At 48.0% G+C, this 21,272-nt stretch overlaps 1 protein-coding gene across 1 annotated transcript in view; it reads right to left on the reverse strand.

The window, feature by feature from the left end:
- Positions 1–922: 922 nt before the first annotated feature.
- Positions 923–21,272, reverse strand: part of LOC8029370 (Usher syndrome type-1G protein homolog) — an 86,928-nt gene continuing 66,578 nt past the window's right edge. The window contains exons 2-5 of the mRNA XM_029979024.4: positions 13,207–13,378; positions 6,117–6,311; positions 4,202–4,420; positions 923–4,103 (exon numbers count right to left, since the gene is read on the reverse strand). Of these exons, the coding sequence (XP_029834884.3) occupies positions 3,417–4,103; positions 4,202–4,420; positions 6,117–6,311; positions 13,207–13,378 (1,273 nt within the window). The 3' untranslated portion in view covers positions 923–3,416. The remainder of the gene's footprint in view (positions 4,104–4,201; positions 4,421–6,116; positions 6,312–13,206; positions 13,379–21,272) is intronic.

Genomic DNA, 21,272 nt, shown 5'->3' on the forward strand with positions numbered 1-21,272 from the left:
CTGTCTCAACATGTCCGGTTTTAACATCACAGCTTGCGTAAACTTGTAACGCACAACGATATCCATTTCGGTTCGACGGGATCAAATATCAGCTGACTGTTTCTGTCAAAACGAAGGTTTGAGAGTAACTTCTCATTTTTTTTTTTTTTCACTCTTTTTTTTTTTTTTTTTTTTTCTGCTGGCTGAAACAAAAGGGGAAAACGGCAACTTTACAATGAGACGTTTGGGGGCTCGATCTTTGTCACTGAGGTTCACTGACGTCGACAAAATCTAGGTTCGTCTCTGGAATCTGGAGCTAGCGGACATGCTCCTCCTACTCTTTGTTTCCTAGAAAATGTTTCCGGAGCAGAGCAATCTGGAAAATGGAGGAATTCAACTTCCGAATTCGGGGGAAAATTGGGCGACTTTTCAAGACGCAGGTTCGGGGCGCAACTATTAGGAAATATCGGGGTTTTACCCGAAAATGATGGACCCTATTCATAAGATGGTAGATTCCACCTCTTCTACACTAGGCAACAAAATGGCGGCGCTCGCAAGATAATCGGCGAATGGGGTTTCAACGTTCTAAGCGTATCTTTTTTTTTTTTTTTAACGACTCTGGGATAGGTCAACGGTCCTGTACTGGTTAACCAGCATGTCACGAAGCGTTCTAGTGTATCAAACAATGAAAAACCACTCGAACAGAAGTAAAGGACAAGGATATCGCCGCCGACACAAGGGCGCGTGCAGGCACAACCCAAATGACTGCACACAAACGTTGGCCCGCCGTCGGGTTTGGCAAAATAGCAGGTACTATTACGAAATTGTCGTAATAGGCCACTCAGATTACCATCAGGTCAAAAGATGTGTATCTTTAGCTTGTTCTGTTTTCGTATAAGCTGAAATGGATGAGAATTTCGGCTGTACGTTCACAAGTCTGAGGTTTTTTTCTCTTTTTTATGGCGCTAACTCAATCTGTCACTCCAAGAGTTTTAAACAAGCTCGGATTGAAGACGTGTGCTACGCTATCCGCTAAAGTGAGGTCAGAAATCTCATTCTGTCACAACTTTCAGTCGGTGTGGATACGTATCACTTTCCACAATTTTTGTGGTTTATGTTTATATGTGAGAGCTCATTCGCGTTTTGATTTTGCTACGAATTTTCTGAAGAAGCTTCGAGGGAAACTTGACGAACTGGGTGTTAGCTCCGTTTGAACGGATTTACTTTTTACAAAGGAATAGGAAAAAAAAATCTCTGCCGTAGAAAGATTATCTGTATTTGTGTAGTGATGATATGGTGCCCATGACACCAATTAACCTAGTCACTGTGACTGACCTGATGTCAAAAAGCTCGTGAGGATAGCTGCAATACAGGGAGCACCAACTTTGAATAAGAGGTTTTGCATATTCCTCCATCCGAAATTCTGCCCGCAACTTGAGAATTCTGAAAGTCTGTTGCCATTTATGTTTTTATAAAGAAAGAGCTGCATTTTAAAATTTATATGTGAAAAAAAAAACTCAATTAACTTTTATTTTGAAAAACAAAATGTTGCAGCTTCCAACACTGCAGGCACCCCATTCTCTGAGCTCATATCATAATAAAAGGAATGTTCGGTATCAGGTGGGTCATATCGAAACGCTTAATTCCAGAAACATATTTGTCGGGAAGCAATATCGGAAACATTTAGTAGGGCTGGACAGATAGCAGGCATCAAAAGCCCACGAAAAGTTTCTCAGTTAACATTACTTTTAAAACCTTGCGATTACACTGTCCTATTAGATACCGCAGTATAGTGCATATAAAGTCCGTGTAAGTATGTATCTTTGGTAGGAAAACAACGAATGTGCACTGTACGAGTATGCTGCTGTGTCGAGGTATAAAGCAAAAACATGTTACCCAGTGAAAAACAGACGCTAGGAACATATAGATGAAATCGCCAGAATCCTCAGCACACATCTTCTTTCAACAAGCAGGCAAACAGATAAAAGTCTCGACTCAGACAAAATATTAATGCGAAATTCAACATCATATGATGCCGTTTTAGCAGACAACAGAATGTTACATAGCACAGTGAGGGAAAATCTCTTTTTACCGCTAGATGGCACAAACGCTAACAGTTGGTAAAGTTGGATCTAGTAAGTGCCAACATATCCATCCATCTTCATATATTAAAGAAGCTAGATCCCTATAGTCGGTGACATGGAGTTCAGGGGAAGCTTCTCCCACCTCTTTCCAATTTAGAAGACAGCCGAAGAGGAGACGACCTCCTTTCCAGAGTTCGTTCTGCTAAAGTGGAAAGAGTTCGTAGGAGCTTTTCTTTAACTCTTAATATAGTGTGCAAACTAATGCCAGGAACACTGAAATTGGTTTCAGACACGGGTCAATGCTTCTCAGACTTTCTTACAAATTTTTCTATTAACAAAACTAAAAGCGATTTTCCCCCACCTCGTCTCCTGACTGCCGAAAAAAAAAAGTAATATTTCGTTGCTATCAACGAAACCTACCATGATATTAGTTACAATACCATTATTTTTAAGGCACTGCGGCAAGGGTGGTGGATTTCTTGGCTGCTTCAATCATTTGTGAACCTCTATGGCATTAGGTTGGCTTAGTAGACTGCCAGACATTCCCTCAGCATGTGTACCCTATATTTAAATTTCAAACATTACTCTGAAATCAACTTCAGTGTCCTTTAAACAGTGCATTCCCATAAATGCTCCTTTCACAACTATTAGGGCAAAATTGTTTTACAGAACTACTTAGTAACATATTCCTTGAAAAGCCCCCTGCTAAAGGTAGTAGACCCTCTAATTTAATATTACAACTGGTGTTGATGGAAATTTTATGCCTCCGCACCGTATGCAACGGACATTATTGATGGGCTTGACTGGCCAGCATCTTCTCTTTGTGCACTAGGTTTCAGAGCTGTGCAGAGAGCAGACTAAAGAGCGCTGCTATAAAAGAAAGGTTTCATCCTTCGGAATATGAAGACAGTTCCCACAACACCCAAACGCACAATAACATTGCTCGCCGGAAACGTTCCAGTCCATCAGCTGTCTGCGACTCGCTAAAAAATCAACAAACAGCCATTTGGCATAACTGTTCATCCAATGAATCGTTCACACATTCGACATACAGGCGTCAGCAGCAAGCAGTATTGTCCACACTAACCATCGATGCTGCCGTCACGGCACTCCTGAAAAAGGTTCAGTGTCGCAACCACAGTTTAATGTCCTCGAGGACACGATAGTCATTGGACAGGCTCAAACACTCGGTACTGTCAATAAGATCTTGACTTGAAATGCTGCCAAGTGACAAGGCACAGAAGACTCGCAGGTTTGGTCCCTAATGTAGTAAGGCCCAGCGACAATGACGCAGCTGAAGAGAGCAGAGGACACGAAAGACCCTTGTCCTGAGCTCCAGACACATCCACAAAGTCACAGCCTCGAATCAGCAACTTCTCCAGGGTCTGCAAAAGCCGATCTTCGCTGCTCGACGGCCCTCAGCAGTTTCTTGCGTGGACCCAGTGGAACACCCATGGCCTTCAGGTCTTCCTCGCCCAGAAGCATTAAGGCATCGAGATCCACCTTTTCTTGCGAAAAAAGCGGGACGTATTCTGCCAGGCCATGCGCCGCCAAGAACACCACGGCTGCCGGCGTCCGGTCAGGATCTTCGTCCTCGTCGTATTCGTCCGGATCCTCTTCCCAGGGCATGCTCCGCTGCCTCTGCGCAAGGCTTCCTGCCGATCCGATAGAGTCGACGACGCTTCCGCAGGGCAGAACCAGGCACTCTTCATCATCCATCCGGCACGACGGGAGAGACAGCAGGGTTCCCGAGATGGAGTTACGAAAGGCGACGCTCCCGAAACCCGGCCGCTCAAACATGCTGCCGGCTGGTTCGTCGTCTCCGAGTCCCGAGTCCGTGTGTCCGAATCCGGGGCCCAGTTCCGGTTCGCTAATGGCACGTGAGAGTTCATTGGAGGCGTCCAGGAAGTCCTGGAGGGCCGGTCGCTGGGAAGTTGGTTCTTCCGCGCACCCCTTGGGCACAAAGAGGACCTCGGTGTCACGACGAAGTCCAGATAAGGAGCGGACCGACTTCTTGCCGTTGCTCTCTATGCCTCGCACCTGGAATGAGATAAGACAAAAATGCAACTCCTCAGGTAAGCCTCTTTGAGACATAACTTGTGTGATGCAGACAACCCAGAAAAGGTTAGCGACCTTACCTTGAAGTCTCCTGGGTCGGTCGTCTGCTTCTTGAGGTGGACCTTCTTGGAGACGGCCCCCAGGCCCTTCCGACTGGACACTGTGGTCGAGTGCCCGGAGTTGACCATATCCGAGAACTTGGTGGCTCTCGGCAGTCCCCCGAGCCTGTGGTTGTCCCCGTGAAGTGGGATCACCCCACTGCTCACCGTACCACTGTTGGCTTCCACCAAGAGTTCCACCTGGGCAAGGCAGCAGGAAATGAAAAATCTGTTAAAAGGAAACTGAACCCGTTTCGTATTTGAGGAAACACACGTAAATAGTCTTCATTTGGCCTCCAGGATCTTGAATATCAAGATTATTTTTCAATTTGATGCATGAAGGCTGCAGAAAATAATTTTCAAAGTACCGCTGAAGCCCTAATCGTTCCCGGAGCGTGATGTCATAAAAGGAGGTTTTGGATCTCCGCTCTCACGCATATTCAGTACCTACCAAAGCTATGCACGCGCACTCTTGCTATTTTCAGAAAGGTCGGAAAAAGACTTCATGACTGGTACCAGTGCGGAGGAATATACCTGGTAAACTTGCAAGTGCACGCGCTGTCCACACAAGCGACATGCGCTTGGCGGCCGAATGATCCTCTTATGACGTAACGAGTGGTCGAAGGTTTTTCGCGTTTTTCTCCCGTTTAGTTACATCTTCGGGGAAAATGAATGTGATATTCAGATTCAGAAGATAAAACCACGCTAGAATCAACCTCTATCTCATTTTTTTAAAGTGTTTCAGCTTTCCTTTAACATCGTCAAGGCAGATACACAGTAGTGGTAGTTCCAGCGGCAGCCCTTGAGATGTCGGAAAGAATAAACAAAAATAACCGCCCTCCGCACAGCGTTTTCAAAAAAAAAAAAAAAAAATTGTTTAACAATAGTGGGAGGCATAAATTGTTCCCGGTACTTTTATCAGTTTTAATTATATTTTTCTTTATATTTGGCTATAACTATACAGTGAAAACGACTTCTAACCACATCCGTTGTAGTCACAATCAAGTTGTAACATATCCCTGAAAGCACATACTGTGCTGCGGATTTCAAGAGGCCATCAATAACATCCCACGAATGTCTAATCGATATTTATAGGAGTAGGACTACCGGGTTACTACTTCCCTTCGTGTACTTCCTTGTTCGAAAAACTCGAGCTATAGTCATGTATGCATCTCATAACACAAACGCCAGGTCACGATGGCCCTCCGTAGGACATCATAACATCCCATAGACGTCCATAAGACCACCAACTCTGCCCCGGCAATGTCTGGGCAACTCCATTACCAAATCTCTCGAAAATAAAATTTTTATCTCTTTTTTTTTTCGTTATCACTTTCGTTCGTGTAGGTAAGTAGGTAAGGTTGAGGGTACCTTACCCATCTTGCCTAAGGATAACTCGGCCAAAGCAAGGTGATCCCTCGATAAAAATAAATGTGTTTCTCACTCACTCACCCTCTCTGTTATTACCATTTTCCTTTGTGCACTTCCCCATTAGAAAAATTCAAGCTGCATTAGGACCGGTTATAACGATGTCAACGGGAATCGGAAATCACTTCGCTATATCCGCTATTCCGTTATAACCGGCTTCGGTTTTACCGAAGTACAAAAGCGAATGGGAAATCGTGATCGCTTCGCTGTAGCCGCTATTTCGTTATAACCGACTTCGTTATAACCGATCTCGACAGTACTATATATACAGCAATATGCAGCTCTGAAGTCACGACGCTGTCAGCGCGGCGCGCATGCTCAGACGAGGCTGGTTTTTATGTATATGCACAGTATACACCCCCCGCCTGGTGTGGGAAAAGGCGGTCTTGCTTGTAAACAGCACGTTTGTCTCTATATAAGCGTCGCGCATGAGCAGTCACAAGACTATATTGACCATGAGGGTGGTCACCTGTGCCATGCGTTTGCGCTGCTTCTCGAGCATCTTGTCGTCTCGCTCGGCCTTCTTGGCCGCCTTGCGCGTCAGCTTCTGGTAGCCCTTGCGGCGCTTGTCCGCCTCCCGCAGCGCCTTCTCCTTCATGCGCTGCACCAGCTTCTTGTTGAGCGCACTCTGCTTGGAGATGGCCTGGTCCAGGAACCGCAGCACCTGGACGCAGCGAAGCAGACGGTCAACGAGCTTCCACCTCTCATCCAATATCAGATCGACGGCAGGCACGTATCCAGGAAGGGGGGGGGGGGGGGGGGGGGCATGGGGCCCGGTTTACCCGCCCCCGAAATCTTCTATTTTGCTGGGGCCTCCTCTCCCCTCTCCCCCTCATACAGCATTAGACGAAAAATCGGCGTTTATCGGGGCTTGTGTAGAAGGCAACAGTATACAAAGCCGCAGGATGCCTCACCCTCCAGAAAACATGCGCGGGAGTTTCGTAGAAACCTCGAACTTTGCGAGAATGTGACACTAGCGGTTGGGATAGAACGCGAAAGTTTGAGAACAAGACGTTACCTGTATCAAAAGATAACTGAGAAAAACGAAACTTCTCTAAAAGCCGGCGTTCACCTAAGCCTAATCTCGCCAGAACAAGACATTATATTGTGAACGCCTGTGGGATTTATGTCTGTGAAAAACACAATTGTTATCAAGGAAGAGAATATCGTTTTCTTTCTATGGCTGACAAGTTTGTTTCACTGAATTAGATGCGACAGGGGCCCACAATGCCATTTCTTGTTTTGACGACATTAGGCTTAGGTGAACGTCGGTTCATGGAGAAATTTCGTTTTTCTCCATTTCCTCTAGATCCAGGTAACGTCGTGTACTCAAACTTTCGCGTTCTAACCCGACCGCTATCGTCACATTCTCACAGAGTTTGAGCTTTCCACGATGCGTATAGTTTATTTACACGGGCCCAAAAACACGGTTCTCTTTTCTCAGGAACTCGTCCTATTTGGAAAACGCACCCAGTGGGTACCGATAGGAACGAGATGAGTTGATGTTCCCAAGAAAGAAGCAGCCTGACGGACAGTTCAGCGAAGGACGTGGTCAACACAGAATAAAGCTGTAAACAATAATTTATTTCCGTAAAATGCATTCTTATTTCTGTAATTTGGAAATTTTCAGTTCTCCAAATTTTGATAGAAATGATTCGGCGGTTAGTAGTTTTTGAGGTTTGATCCCGAAAAATAGAAAAACACGGAGACCTACTTTGCGAGACATTTAAATAGCCCTCATGTTCTAAAATTAGTGGCGCGAAAATATTCACTCTTTTTTTTTACACAATTCGCGAGTAATGATAACTTTCAATTCACAGCCCCCTTTTATTGTTCAAAGTATCCTATTTTGTTTTGAAATATATATTCGTTATGTATAGATAATGCTTCCAGAATTCTAGATCAGATATCCACGATTTCTTGAGTCAAGCTTTCCCGCCTTGCACCGGCGCGCGCGAGCGAGCGCCAAGCTTTCCCGGTTTGCACCGGTGCGCTCAGAGAAACGGCTGACGCGGAAGAGCGACTCGGTCCGTTCGACAGGCTTCGAAGTTTTGCCCATCAGCGCAGGTCAACGTGCTTTGGTCACAGTGACAACATTTAGGCACAACGCTGAGCACATACCGCAAACAGGTTCTTTCGTTGTGCGAGCACCGAATGAGTCAAACTCGTGTTGAGCTGCGCACAAACGCTCGAATGTTCCTGAGTGATAAAGCGGGGAAGCTGTCACCGGGCATACAACTCTGGGACGATGCTGATGATGATGCTGATTATAACGATGATGATGAATATTATGGCGCGTTATCGTGAATAGTGAGCCTCCACGAGCTCACAAAGAACAAGTTCATATTTTTTAATCCTGTCCTACAGACGGGGGCACCAGTACAATAAAAAGAAGAAAAAACAAATTGTCTTCGGGTTTTGCGAACAAACATGTCGGAGAACGCGTTCTTAAACGGGACTTTTCGTGTGGATGCTTAGACAGTGGGGACGTTAGTCGACCCCAAAAAAATCCAACGTCTCCGTCGCAGAGAGAAAATCTACAACTCAACTGCATTGAATGCAAAGTGCATGTCAACAGAATCCCGCTGAGTGCCTTCAAATAAAGAAAAGTGAAATAATATTGCGATACCTTATTCCTGCTCAAATATGAACTATATGCAATATAAGGCCGCCTTAGAAACCTCAATGTTTCGATAAATAACGCGAAAAAAATATGTTAGAAAAAAAAAAAAGTCAACGATGACACAGAAATGTCGTTACATTACTTGTCTCACGAGGGGTTCGCTTTTGGTCAATATCGGAAAGCGAGAGCTTTCTCGGCTGCTGATTGGGCGCGAACTTTCTGCTGGGCGCGCGTTATGGACCAATAAAAAAAAAATGAAAGCCGCTTACAACTCCCTGTAACGCCGATTTAGAGCGCAGCTCTTGAGGAGGAGGAGGGAAGGGCACTGGGGGGGGGTTAAACTAACCAGGGGGGGGTCACGTTACCTTGGGGGTCACGTGACCCCCAATGCCGATGATGTCATCACTGACGTCACTGATGACGTCATCAGTGACGATGACGATGCGGGTACCGATGACGTCATTAGTGACGTCACTGATGACTTCACCAGTGATGATGACGATGACGATGCGAATGTCGGTGACGTCATCAGTCACGTCGCTGATGACGTCATCAGTGATGATGACGATGACGATGCGGATGCCGGTGACGACATCAGTGACGTCACTGATGACGTCATCAGTGATGATGACGATGACAATGCGGATGTCGGTGACGTCATCAGTGATGATGACGATGACGATGTGGATGCCGGTGACGTCATCAGTGATGATGACGATGACGATGTGGATGCCGGTGACGTCATCAGTGATGATGACGATGACGATGTGGATGCCGGTGACGTCATCAGTGATGATGACGATGCGGATGCCGGTGACGTCATCAGTGATGATGACGATGACGATGTGGATGCCGGTGACGTCATCAGTGATGATGACGATGACGATGTGGATGCCGGTGACGTCATCAGTGACGATGACGTCATCGGGGGGTCACGCGACATCGGCGGGGGTCACGTGACCTCGAGGAGGGGGCCACGTGACTTCGGGGGGTCACGTGACCCCCCACGAGGTCACGTGACCTTGGTGGGGGGCTCGCGCGGTGCATTATGGGACATTTCCCATGATGCACCGCGCGGTTACGCCGACGCCGACGGCGACGGCGACGGCGACGCCGACGGCGACGCCGCTCAAGCCGGAAACGGGCCCCTAAGAGCTGCGCTCTAAAATGTTTTTGACCCGTTCGCCAATCCACGATTGGGATTTTAAGGGCGTTTCACCAACACACAAATGGCGAGAGAAGTGTGTGTGTGTGTGTGTGTGTGTGTGTGTGTGTTTGTGTGTGTGTGTGTGTGTGTTCCTTACATTTGTTCTCCGTCTTTTCGCGCTGTATTTTTAAGACTTGTAAAGGAAGCACGGATTGTCTATATAGCTGTCCTCGTGGAATAGGAGACTATCACAATTTCTGCCTGACTCCAATATCACTTTGCCGTGGCTCTCGCAGTTTGTAGCATACGACAAAACGATGTACGACGTTTTCTTGTATCATTTGTCCGACAGCGCGGTGTTAATGAAATTGTCCGAGAGTATTTACACAAGCGGCGTTTAGTGGTCGTGACATGATTCAACATCCCCAAGTGGAAAATCTCGTGACATATACGTCGGCGTCGGTCGTGCCGAGACACATTGCCGCAGATGTCCCAAAATGCATCTGACACTTTGGCGTCTGCTTTCTTGGAGCGCTCGCCGACGTCGGATACTTCGAACCAACATACAGCTGTCGGTTCAGAAATAAAGCTGCATTATTAGAATTTACAGTCATTAATGGTCGCGCATAATTGAGTGTCTGGTAGTTTGCTGCGTATATCTTAATTTTTCCTTGGGTATGGATCGCATATGGTACTGACTTCGACTGAACCTCCGAAAAATATGGCTCCAAACTGTCCGGACGTTACAGGGAGTTCCCGAGAAAAGAGATGCCTGTTTTTCGACCTGGGTAAATGAACTATGCACCGTAGAAAGCTCAAACTCCGTGAAAACGTGACGCTAGCGGTTGGGATAGAACGCGAAAGTTTGAGAGCATGACGTCACCTGGATCAAAGAATAATTGATAAAAACAAAATTGCTCTATGAGCAGACGCCCACCTAAGCCTAATATCGACAAAACGAGAAATGACACTGTAAGCGCCTGTGGCATCTCTTTGGGTGAAAAAAAAAAAGTAATCTTGTTAGCACCAAAGAAAACAATATTCCCTTTCTTGCCGACAACAGTTTTTCACTTAAAGGGGCACTGACACATCAAAATCATATTTTTTTTTTATTATCCGAAACGGTCGAAAACGATGCCGGGACATTACCCTCAAAATTTGAAATTTGGGAATTCAGTACTCGTGAAGTAAAAAAACAATTTCCAAATGCCGAATTCGAAGTTCCCGCGCGATCGGCGCCGGTGCCTTGACGTCAAAAATTGCGGAGACCTGAGAGTCCCCTTTCCTGTCACCACTCCCTGCTGTTGCCATGGCGACCCAAAGCGAGGAGGAAAGGAGCGAGCGCCGGCTAGCACCGGCGTTGCGGCGGACCGGTTTTGAGCGGTGTCGCCTGTTTTCCGTTGGAGGATACAAATCCAGGAGACGGCACCACAACGAACTCCCGATTTTTGGTATTTCAAAAAGAAGGGCCGTACTGCGTTCGCAATTGCGTTAAAAAACATGTTTTAGGATTGCCGTCATTAAATGTTATAAAGATGCCGCCTACAAAGCTTCTAAATTTCCTGATTTTTGACGTCACCGATCAAAAGAAGCGAGGAGGCGAGAGGCGGGAAAATCAAACGCCAAAAATAAAAAGGCGCGCGTGCGCGCGGGAAAATTTTTTTTCGCGATGCGGTTTTTTTTTGCGTGTCTATGGCTGCAACTTGCATCGTTTTAGACAATAAAAATAAATACGACCTTTGGGGTGTCAGTGCCCCTTTAAATAAATCCCACAAGCGCCCACAACGTGCGTCCTTGATTCGACGACATTAGGCTTAGGTGGGCGTCGGCTGCTCATCCAGAAATTTCGTTTACTCAGCTTTTGATCCAGGTAACGTCGAGTTCTCAAACTTTCGCGTCTTATATCCCAACCACTAGCGTCCCATCCTCACGGAGTTTGAGTTTTCTGCGATTCATAATTTGTTTACCCGGGTCGAAAAACATGGTTCTCTCTACTCTAGAACTCTTTTTATTTCCCGATTCCGTTTTGTCAATCGACACTAATAAGTTGCGCCAGCAAGTTTGACGAACAATTAATGGACAAGCATTCTTGCTTTCCGTTTTACAAATCTGTTGCCGATTTAAAAAATAATAATAATAAAGAAAATAAAATGGGTCCAAATGTATTGTTTCAACCTCAACAACAACAGGAAAGTGGGTCACTCTCACAAAGAAAATCCTAGCGCGTGTGGCCGCAACTATTAATGGGGGGTGGGGAATATGTTCGGCGCTCTGCAGCTTCTCAGCAGCGCGCCAGTGCACACCGGGAGAAGCCCCCTGCCAGGCACAGGAGCCAAAGCAACCGACGGCTTGCACAATGCAACGTGGAAAGCCACGTGGGGGTAGCAGCCGACCTTGCCGTGTTTGGCTGTGTGGCTTCTCACCATAATAACTATAGCACTTAATCTTTCACCACGCGCTGGTTTTCGGTATTTACAGGGGGAAAAATAAAAACACCGACAGATTTGCCCCCTGACTCACGACGGATCGGTGAAAAAAAAGACGAACACCAAAAATCTGGCATATCGTTCGGCCTCGCTCGTCATTTTACCCACGATAAATTACCACGCCATAATCACTAGGAGTGTGGACAGAGGCCGCAATGTACGCTGCCTTTCACAGGGATCGAATATGATGCTCAATATGGTTTTTTTTTTTTTTTTTCTTTTCCTTCGGTGAAGTTTTGTTTTATTGTTCGCAAGCAGAACGTCCGCCTCCATGGCACGAACTTTCTCGTACGGTCCGCAACAAAACGAACGACCGGAGCGCGTGGCCTCGCGAATAAACATCACATTCAGCGAATACGCAGAGGAACCGAACGGTGGAGGCATATATGACTACTCTACGGTAGAGTAACCGTTCATGCTAAAATAAACGTGTTCCGCAAGCGCGGCCTACGCAATTGCTCTCGCGCTCTTACGTTTCGTTGATCCCTGTATGCTTCGGACAGCAATTCAGAGCAGGCGCAGCCAAAGCACGACCGGAAGGCAACCATACTTCATTTCACTCCAAGGTTTGTCTTTTCAGACATAGGCTAGGTGGCGCAAGCTACTGCCTGTTGCAAAGGGTATAGCCGTTAACATCCATCCATCCATCCAAGTCCGGCCGATGCGCTTTTCGGGCTACTTGATTTCCTCCGTCGGGTAGGCGCGATTCAAACCAACGCGTTTTTGTGCGCGCCTAGGAAATCGCGTATTTCGTGACGTCGCGCTGATTCCTTGCGCCTTCCGGGCGAAGTTGGATGATTTCAACTTCTTCTGGACGCGCACAAAAACGCGATGTGCAGTAGTAGGGCTCTCCTTTCCCATATTCTCTCCCGGCCAATCGGCGGAGGGCACCAGTTCCGGTTCCGCGTTTCTTCGCCGTCGGGCGCATATGCTCTCCGCTTGCCCCAAAGCGCACCGTCGTAACCAACGCGCACGCTTGCGACTCAGAGAGCGCACCGGAAACAGAAAAAAACGTCACTAAATACGCAATTTCCGGGAAGCGCACGACTTTGGCGCGCACAAAAACGCGTTGGTTTGGATCGCGCTGTTTAGTGGCTTTCGGTTGCGCTGCTGTAGGCACCGCGCATGCGCAAATGCGTCGCTCCTCCCGAATTTGGTTTCTGCGCAAGCGCGGCGCTCACACCCACACGGTGTTGGCGAAAGCGGGGCTTCGTTTCTAAACGGTTAGTTGGTCCGCGCTCCAAACAGGCGCTGCTTTTTTTGGGGGGAAAGATATCGCAAGTTGCAAAGAGGAGGCACGTACCTCGTCCCGCTGGTTGAGGGAGGCGACGTCGGACGCCGTGTGGAAGTCGTTGTCGAGCGCCCACAGGTTCACGCCGAACGAGACCAGGAACGAGACGCAGTTGATGTGGCCGTTGGCCGACGCGCAGTGCAGCGCCGTCGTGCCGAAGTGGTCGCAGCGGTCCGGGTCGCCCCTGCACACACGGAGAACGATTCGGTCGGACAGGGCGACGACAAAACACCGTTGGCAGACGTGCCATGAACACACACCCCGTTGGTAACTTCCCTTTAAAGGTACAGTGACACCCCCCAAAAGGATTATTTTTTATATTTTTGTTTTGTTAGGCGATCTATTACGGTGTTAGAAGACTGCCCAATCAATATTTTACTACAGCGTCACGTGTATTTTTAAGAAAGTCAAAATACGCAAGTGCTCGAAACCGAAACCGAAACTCGACTGGGGAAGAAGTATATCGAGAAATATACCGTAAATCACGTGGCTGTGCACTTTTTTTTTTTTTTTTTTTAATCAACGTGTTTGCGGCGCCTTTAGAAGCCACAAAACAAAAATGGCATAATATTTTTTGTCTATTTTTAGTATTGAGTGTGTGCCTTGGATGACCCGCGACTTTGATAATCTTTGGTGGTTGTGTCTCAACCATAGAAAACGGCACGTGACCGCGGAGAAGAGAGCGAGCGCGACGATCGAACCGGCCAGTTCTCGATCCGCGGTTTTCGGGTGGAAAGAAACCGAATATCGAGCCGCAAATTGTGTTCTGGGTAGTTGGGCTCTCATATGTCATGTACAAATAAAAACATTGGCGAGCATAAAGACCCTGTCAGTGTCCCTGTAAACGCGACAGCTTTTTAGGGGAACTGTCGGCCGTGCTTCCATCGCTCGCGTTGGTCTCAATACGTGACGTCAAATTTACGTCACAGTTTCGAGTCGTGTAGCGTCGAGTGAAACGATGACGTCAGGGGAAGTCTGTTTTCCCGCTACCTTTAGCCGAGACATTGACGTCGCGTGACCCGGGGTTACGCGATGTGACGTCACGGCAACATCAGTTTCCGCGCTCAATTCAACGGGAAAATTATGACAGTGTCGCGTGACGCAGCGATGTCGCGTGACGCAACCACGTGACGTGCCGGTATCATGTCACGTCATAATGTCACGGTACGTCATGGTGCTATGTAATGACACAACGTGCCGTGACGTCACAACTTCCCGGTACACCATACTGGGCACAAATTCACTAAATTCCGATAGAAAGTGCCTCGTTAAAAACTAGGTCTGTTGGTGGATTAAACATTTTAGCGCGATTAATCGTTACCCATTAATCGATTAACTATTCGATTAATCGGTTTTATTGACCATCAGGCATAATAATTAAGAAAAGAGGCGCAAAGCTAGATGTTTTCACCATTTTTGTTGCTACGTCATTAAATGGATATGTTGAACCGAAATTTGGATCTCGCAAAACCATGCCGCAGAAAGCGCTGAACGGGACGCTACGAACTCCAAAACATCACTCATACATCGATATCTCAAACGGATGGTCGTATTTTTGGAAAAGAAGGGCGCGTTCGAGCGAGGACTATGACGTCACGATCCGCCTGGAAAAGTTGAGAATGAGGGGAAGCGGCCTCGCTGCTCTCACCCTCGCTTCGGTTCACCAGCTCTAAGGGGGACGAAGCGAAGACTAGGGGGAATGAGAATCGTGACGTGACTACTCTCGTCGGCCTTGTTCAGTCGTGCACCTCTTTTTCCAAAAATACGGCCATACCCGCTAAAGATATCACTGTACGAGGGATGTTTTGGGGGGTTTTGCAGCGTCCCGCCCATCGCCTTGTGCCCTGTTTTGTGAGCTCCGAATTTCGGTTCAGCATCCCTTTAACGGCGGAATGACAGCCTCATTTAAAACTTGGCGCTGTACGCGCGTTCTCTTCGAGCTCCCACCGTTTCAAAAATGTTGAGATCCCTGACAAGGCCCTAAAAGAACTTGAAACTCGAAAGTGAAGCGCCGTCTGCTCACAACGATAGGCGGCACGCATCAAGGAGGGCGGTTGACCAGCCAGACGCGGGACAAACTTGCCAAATCTTCAAGGGGAAAAACAAAAACAAAAACAAACAAGCAAACAAATTGCCAAAAGTAGCCAGAAAAGTAGCAAACTTTAGCCGAGTTTTTTTTTTAGTAACCAAACAGTAGGCAACAAGCACAAACCACGCAAAAACGTTGGGTATTATGTTTGGTATAGGCAAAAAAAGAGAGCAACATTGCTTCCGATTTTCTCGCTGCAGTAAAAACAATAAAAAAGTAGTACCATATTGGAACAAGTCGTACATCAAATATATGAGTAAAAATGAAGTTCAGTAGCTCCGAAAGTTCACGCAGGCACTTTATGGACAGGTGGCAGGCGGTGAATAAAGCAATCTTCAAAGCAAAGTTTTTTTTTTTTTTTTTTTTTTTTGTATTTTGTTTTAGTTGAGTAGCAGGCTCGACAACATCATTTTCCCGCTGTTGATCGCTAGGTGTTACTCTATTACGGCGCTTTCTTGTTTCCGGATGCTTTATGAGACTGGCTCAAGCGGCCGAAGCTTTAACACGGTTCCGCTTTTCTGCACAGGGCCGAACAAAGCGCGCGACCCGCGGTTCTCAAACTGCCCGCCAACTACTACTTAGATTCTTAAAAACGCTCAAAACGTTCGTGCAAAAGTGTCATGGCGTCAGAAATTCAGGCTCGGTTTCAGCATTAAAAAGTAGCTAAAAAAAAGTAGCCAACTAGAAAATTTCAATTTTCAGCAGCCATGGACCTCAAGAGGTAGCCAGTTCGGCCCAAAGCCGTCAAACCTGGCAACCCCGACGCGGACGAACGCGACACTTCGGGTCGGGACGGAGGCGTGAGAGATACTCGAGTTGCAGGACGACTCAATCTTTGACGTCACTGGCGCGGATCGCGCGGGAACTTCAAATTCGGCTTGAAATCGTTTTTTTTTCTTCTTCTTTTTACTTCACAAATACTGAGTTCCCAAGTTTCGAATTTTGATGGGGTAGTGTCCAGGCATCGTTTTCAATCGTTTCGGATAATAATAATAAAAAAAAATATGATTTTGACTTGTCAGTGTTTTTTTTTTTTCTTTTTTTGAGTCCAGGCGCGGCCGACGCTACGAGCAGAGGGGACCAATCAGACGGTGTCAAAAGCGCACCATCATCGCTGATCCAATCATAAACGAAAGAGGCCAAGTGACTTCCGCTTTTTTGACGCTGCTCGATTGCCCTCTCCACTTGGGGGAAAGGGAAGCAAAGAAAAAACAACTCAGTGTCAGCCCCCCCCCCCCCCCCCCATACAGCAGCAGAGGACATACACATATACAGTGTATATGATTGTGGCTATATTGTGCGTGTATGATACACGCAGAATAATATGTGTAACCACAAGTAGCCTACTCCACAAGTACCACAAGTAGCCTACTCCACAAGTACCATAAGTAGTCTAAATGTGTTTCCGCGGTGCACAAGTGCACGCTGGCAAGCGCATTCAAGGGATGCAGCTCACCTGCCCGAATGGACCGCAAACAAGGAGGAAGCGCGAAACCTCCAAGGACTGTCTCTGTCTGTCAGTATCCCATACTAAAATCAAATTAGTAGGTCATTGGAAGGAGGTTTTAAAAACTTGCCCACGCCCACCGCAAAGGTTCTACGGTGTAGCGACGTCTCAACTATTAGTTTGCGCACGATAAAGTGAAATTAATTGTTTGGCAGAACAATGCGCCTCGGCGCAGTACTAGTGTCCTGTTTGTGTCCTACGCTGGCCATCGGTAGTGACGCAGTATAGAACGTCTCTTTTTTTTTTTTTTTTTTTTTTTTTTTTTTATACAAGGTGTTTACCAAACACGCCACGGCCGACGAGTCGACGACGACACGCAGCACGAAGACGAAGGCGCGATGACAACCCGATTGACCGCAAAGCGTCCCTCCCACACGAGCGGCGGTCGGCAAGAGACAGGCCCTTGCGGGAAAGGAGACAGGTGTCGACGGCAGCCCGGAAACAAGATATCCTTCTGGAGGCCAGACGAGGGGGGAGAGGGGAGGTGAGATCAGGCCGCCGCTTGCGGTCATCCACATCGCAGCCGGCGTGCGGGAGAACCGACCGAGACGGTGATGGACACTCTGTGGGCAAATGGATCCGACGGACGTCATGGGCTATGGTCACGGGATGGCGGCCCTCTGATTTCGCCTTGCCCGTCGGGAAAATGGAGCCATTGTGGGGAGGAAAAAAAAACAACAACAACAAAACGGATCGTCCGCTTTGACGGTTGGCCTAGAAATGCAGCGTTGAGTGGATGGGATGGGAGGGCGAACGGGGGTTCGGCTTATATGCCGGACCTGAGATTCAGCACCAGATTGGGCTCTCTGCGAGACGCTTAGGACAAACGGACAGCGGAGCGATTGAATCGCTCATAAATTATGGCACTTTACTGCGAGTGTGTACGTGAGAGCTGTAGCGATACACATGTTAGGGTTAGAGGTACGTATCGCAACAAAATAATCACAGGGACAAGTGGAAAAAACAGAGAGACACAGTGCAGTGGCTGTCCGTGTCCCTTTTAGCGCTCTTTTTTTTTTTTTTCGTTGTTTGTAAGATCTAGTTTTCGTGGACCGCTTTCTTCCCTCCTCTAAGCTATTCGCAACGAAGAGACCGCTAGCCTTGACTGAAGAAATCCGGGCTTTGTAGCGGGTTGCCGACAGCGTTGCGCGGGACGGCGAAAACGATCTACGAAAACTCCCTATTGACGCTAAACATTGAGGGGGATCTGTGGCCAAGCGTGTTTTAGCACGGAACGCGTGGAGCGAAAGCTCGCACTGCAGGGCCAAGGGCTCAATGGCCACCGCTGCCAGCTGTTTCAATTTAGATGAACGTTGTACCGGCTTGCGGTCAGGTCGTGTATTACTACTGCGTGGTGCACGTGAAAGACAACCCCCAGGCAAGCGGTGGCATGCTCTGGACTAAATTTCTCATTTGCAGCGAAGACATCAGACGCCCCATCGAGGCTGGCTAACTTCCCGCCGTATAAACATACACGCGGCACAATAGGCCATTTTGAAAAGTACACCAAGCAACATTAACGGTCGACATTGCTTGAATGTCGACCGCCAAGAATGGATAAGTGCCTTTTAATAACAAAGAGGAGATTAGAAGACTGGTGGAAATTATATAGGGAGAATTGAATGACGTACAACTAGGCTAGGTGGCGCAAGCTGCCGCCCGATATAAAGGGCACAGCCGTTACCATCCAGCCATCCATCCATGGACACGAAGCGCGTGATTGGATCCGAGTTTTCGCCGAACGCTGGCGTCAGCGCTCGTGTTCAATGCGAGCTCAGCCGTATTGAGACCGAACGATGACGCAGCCTCGTGTTCGATACAAGCGCAGAGCACGTGATCGAGCAATGGCGGACAGGCGTTGGCGCGGTCTTTTCAAAAGGGTCTATATTTATTGCCAAATTTCGCCGCAAGACACCGGGGAGATGCGGACGATGAAGCCATTCCATCGTTTAGAAATTACGCGTCTTTACTCCGGGGTCAAGCGACAGCTGCAGCGATGCATCTGCATGGGTTAGTGGTACATTATCAGAAGAGAAAAGCACAAGGACAAATGGAAGAACCCGACAAACACGGTGCCGTGGCTGTTCATTCCTGTCCTTGCGTTTTTCGCGTCGATTTTCTTTTCTTTCTCTCTCTTTAAATGGCCATTTGCACGCAAACCTAAAACGTCATGCCCGCGGCAAAATAAAAAATAAATATTAAAAAAAAAAGCAGTACGTGTTTTTCTTTTTTTTTTAACTTAGTTTAGAAGATTCGGGAGTCATTCATCAATGCAAAACAGTGCCAAACCCCCGCATGATTGTTTACAAGGACTGTATAAGCCGCTGCACTGCTTCATTCCGCCAATGACAAGACAGGGGGGTTTGTCAGCTATCAATCGAGAGTAACAGGCGTTGCCCGAGATTAAAAATTTCAAGAACTTTCAAGAAGAATTTCTAGACCCGCAACACAACACTACCTAAAAAAATATTTTAAAAACATGTCGAATTTTCCACGAACCACCTGAAGCCATCTGCGCGCGGGGCTTTCCAAGAACGCGAGAAAAGGTACTCCAAAAGCAGAGGACAGAGAGTTCGAGGGAAGGCCATCGGAAAGCGAGCGCTCTAACCTCCGTCGATCGTTTCCGTAAGAACCTATCGACGTCTTGCCTCACTTCTTATCCAGGAGGTGTGGACATGCAACCTACTGGTAATGGGGTTTCCTCGGCTCCGACCGCCGTTCATGACATCATCGATGGGCAAACGAGCAACGAACGACCTCCTCGACACCACGATCGCGGCTAAGCGTGCCATAACTGACCGCGGAAAATGAACTCATTCCTTTCTTTTTTTTTTTTTCCCGAAGGAGCCACCGACACCCGCGTCGATTTGAATGACAGTACAAAACTTTTTTTTTTCTCGTGTGTTTGCGTCGTTATATTTTTTGTTTTGTTTATTCGTCGCGTCATGCCCGGTGGTCCAGCAGAGACCACCGGAAAAGCCCTTTCTCTAGTCACTAACGCAGGCAGAGTGGCAGTCACGCTGGAGGCGGGACAACTGATGGCGTTCTCGCCCTGTCGGCGACTCTAGCATTTGTATAGAGTAGAGGTTTGCAAGACACGGCTTCGAAAGCTAGTCTGGCCACCGTGGATGGACAATGCTTTGGTGGCGCAAGGTGGCGCAAGCTACCGCCCGTTATAGGGGATGCGGTCATTAGCATCCATCCATCCATGTTTGGGCGCCAGTCTGGTAACCGCGACACTACACGTGGCGTTTCACTTTGCGACATACTCAGTTGCGCAACGCAGATTATTTCTCTTTTTTTCGTTTGTGTCTAAACACATGTTTAGCTTCGTCATTCGTAGATTGCGGCAATCCCGAGTTCCCTCGCGGAAAAGTCGATGCGCCGTACTTTTGAGAGTTCACGCGCGCGCAGGAGAAACCAATCTGCGCGTGCGATGACCGCCATTAAATCGCGAATGCTCTCCGCCGAGTTTCTCCCATCTCTCAGATCTAGGCTCTCTGGCTTCAAACAGAGAGCGATCCGTTTCAGCTACTAAGGTGAAACGGACTACAAGAGTGCCCCTCCAACGTACAGTGACACACCGCCGCGCGCTCCCTAATGGCGACAGGTCACACGTGACCTTCTGCGTTCCTGCTTCTTTTGGGAGTTCGAGAACGCCTAAAGCCAAGAGGTCATCCTCTGCGGAACAAAGACACAAAACAACATGACTACTCCCTTCTTCGCACGGGGCGGAAAGAAAGGGGAGGGGAGGTCAGCATGGTCGCCTCGTGTACCCCTAACGCTGACAGTGTGGGGGACGCTACGTGATCGTTGGACGAGCCACGCGCCCACCTTTCGCGACGTGATCACTGTCCTCGCCGGGTCACGTGACAGGAGGGAGGCCGTTCGATTGGTCGGGAGAGAGCGTGGCTCCCGCCGCACCGTCAGCTTAGGGGGGCTGAACGCGATGCAGCGTCGATGGTGCTTCGGGTCGGAAGGGTCGAAGAAAAATGTCTCTCCGCGGACCATGATGCCGCAACGTGAGGCACGCGACCTCATTTTTTCTCGAAGAACGGGGGGGGGGGGGGGGGGGGGGGGGGGGGGGGGGGGGGGGGGGGGGCTAAGTGCCGCGTTCTTGCCGAGCAACGGCTGCGGCCGAGAGGCGATCGGGGTGGATATGTTGCTGGTGCTGTTCCGATAAGCGGTGCCTTTTGCCTTCAATGGCGGACAAAGGGACGAATGGAAAAGACGACTCCCCTTCGACGGGTTATTTGATTACCCCTCCACCAGCTTTATTTCTTCCCGTCCAATCGAAGGCAATAAGGGGAAACGGAATAGACTAACTATAGTTTGTTGCGGGTAAAAAACAGCGGGACAAACTCCTCCGAAAAAGCTGTCTACTATTTTCACTGTAGCAGGGTGAACGAAGCTGGAGAAGTGGCAAACAGAGAGAGGCCATCGATTATGACGAGCTGACATGGCGGTGGAAGTCCCGTTAGC

The sequence above is a fragment of the Ixodes scapularis genome, unplaced genomic scaffold, assembly GCF_016920785.2.
Source record: "Ixodes scapularis isolate PalLabHiFi unplaced genomic scaffold, ASM1692078v2 PGA_scaffold6__148_contigs__length_123643588, whole genome shotgun sequence".
Taxonomy (NCBI): Eukaryota; Metazoa; Arthropoda; class Arachnida; order Ixodida; family Ixodidae; genus Ixodes; species Ixodes scapularis.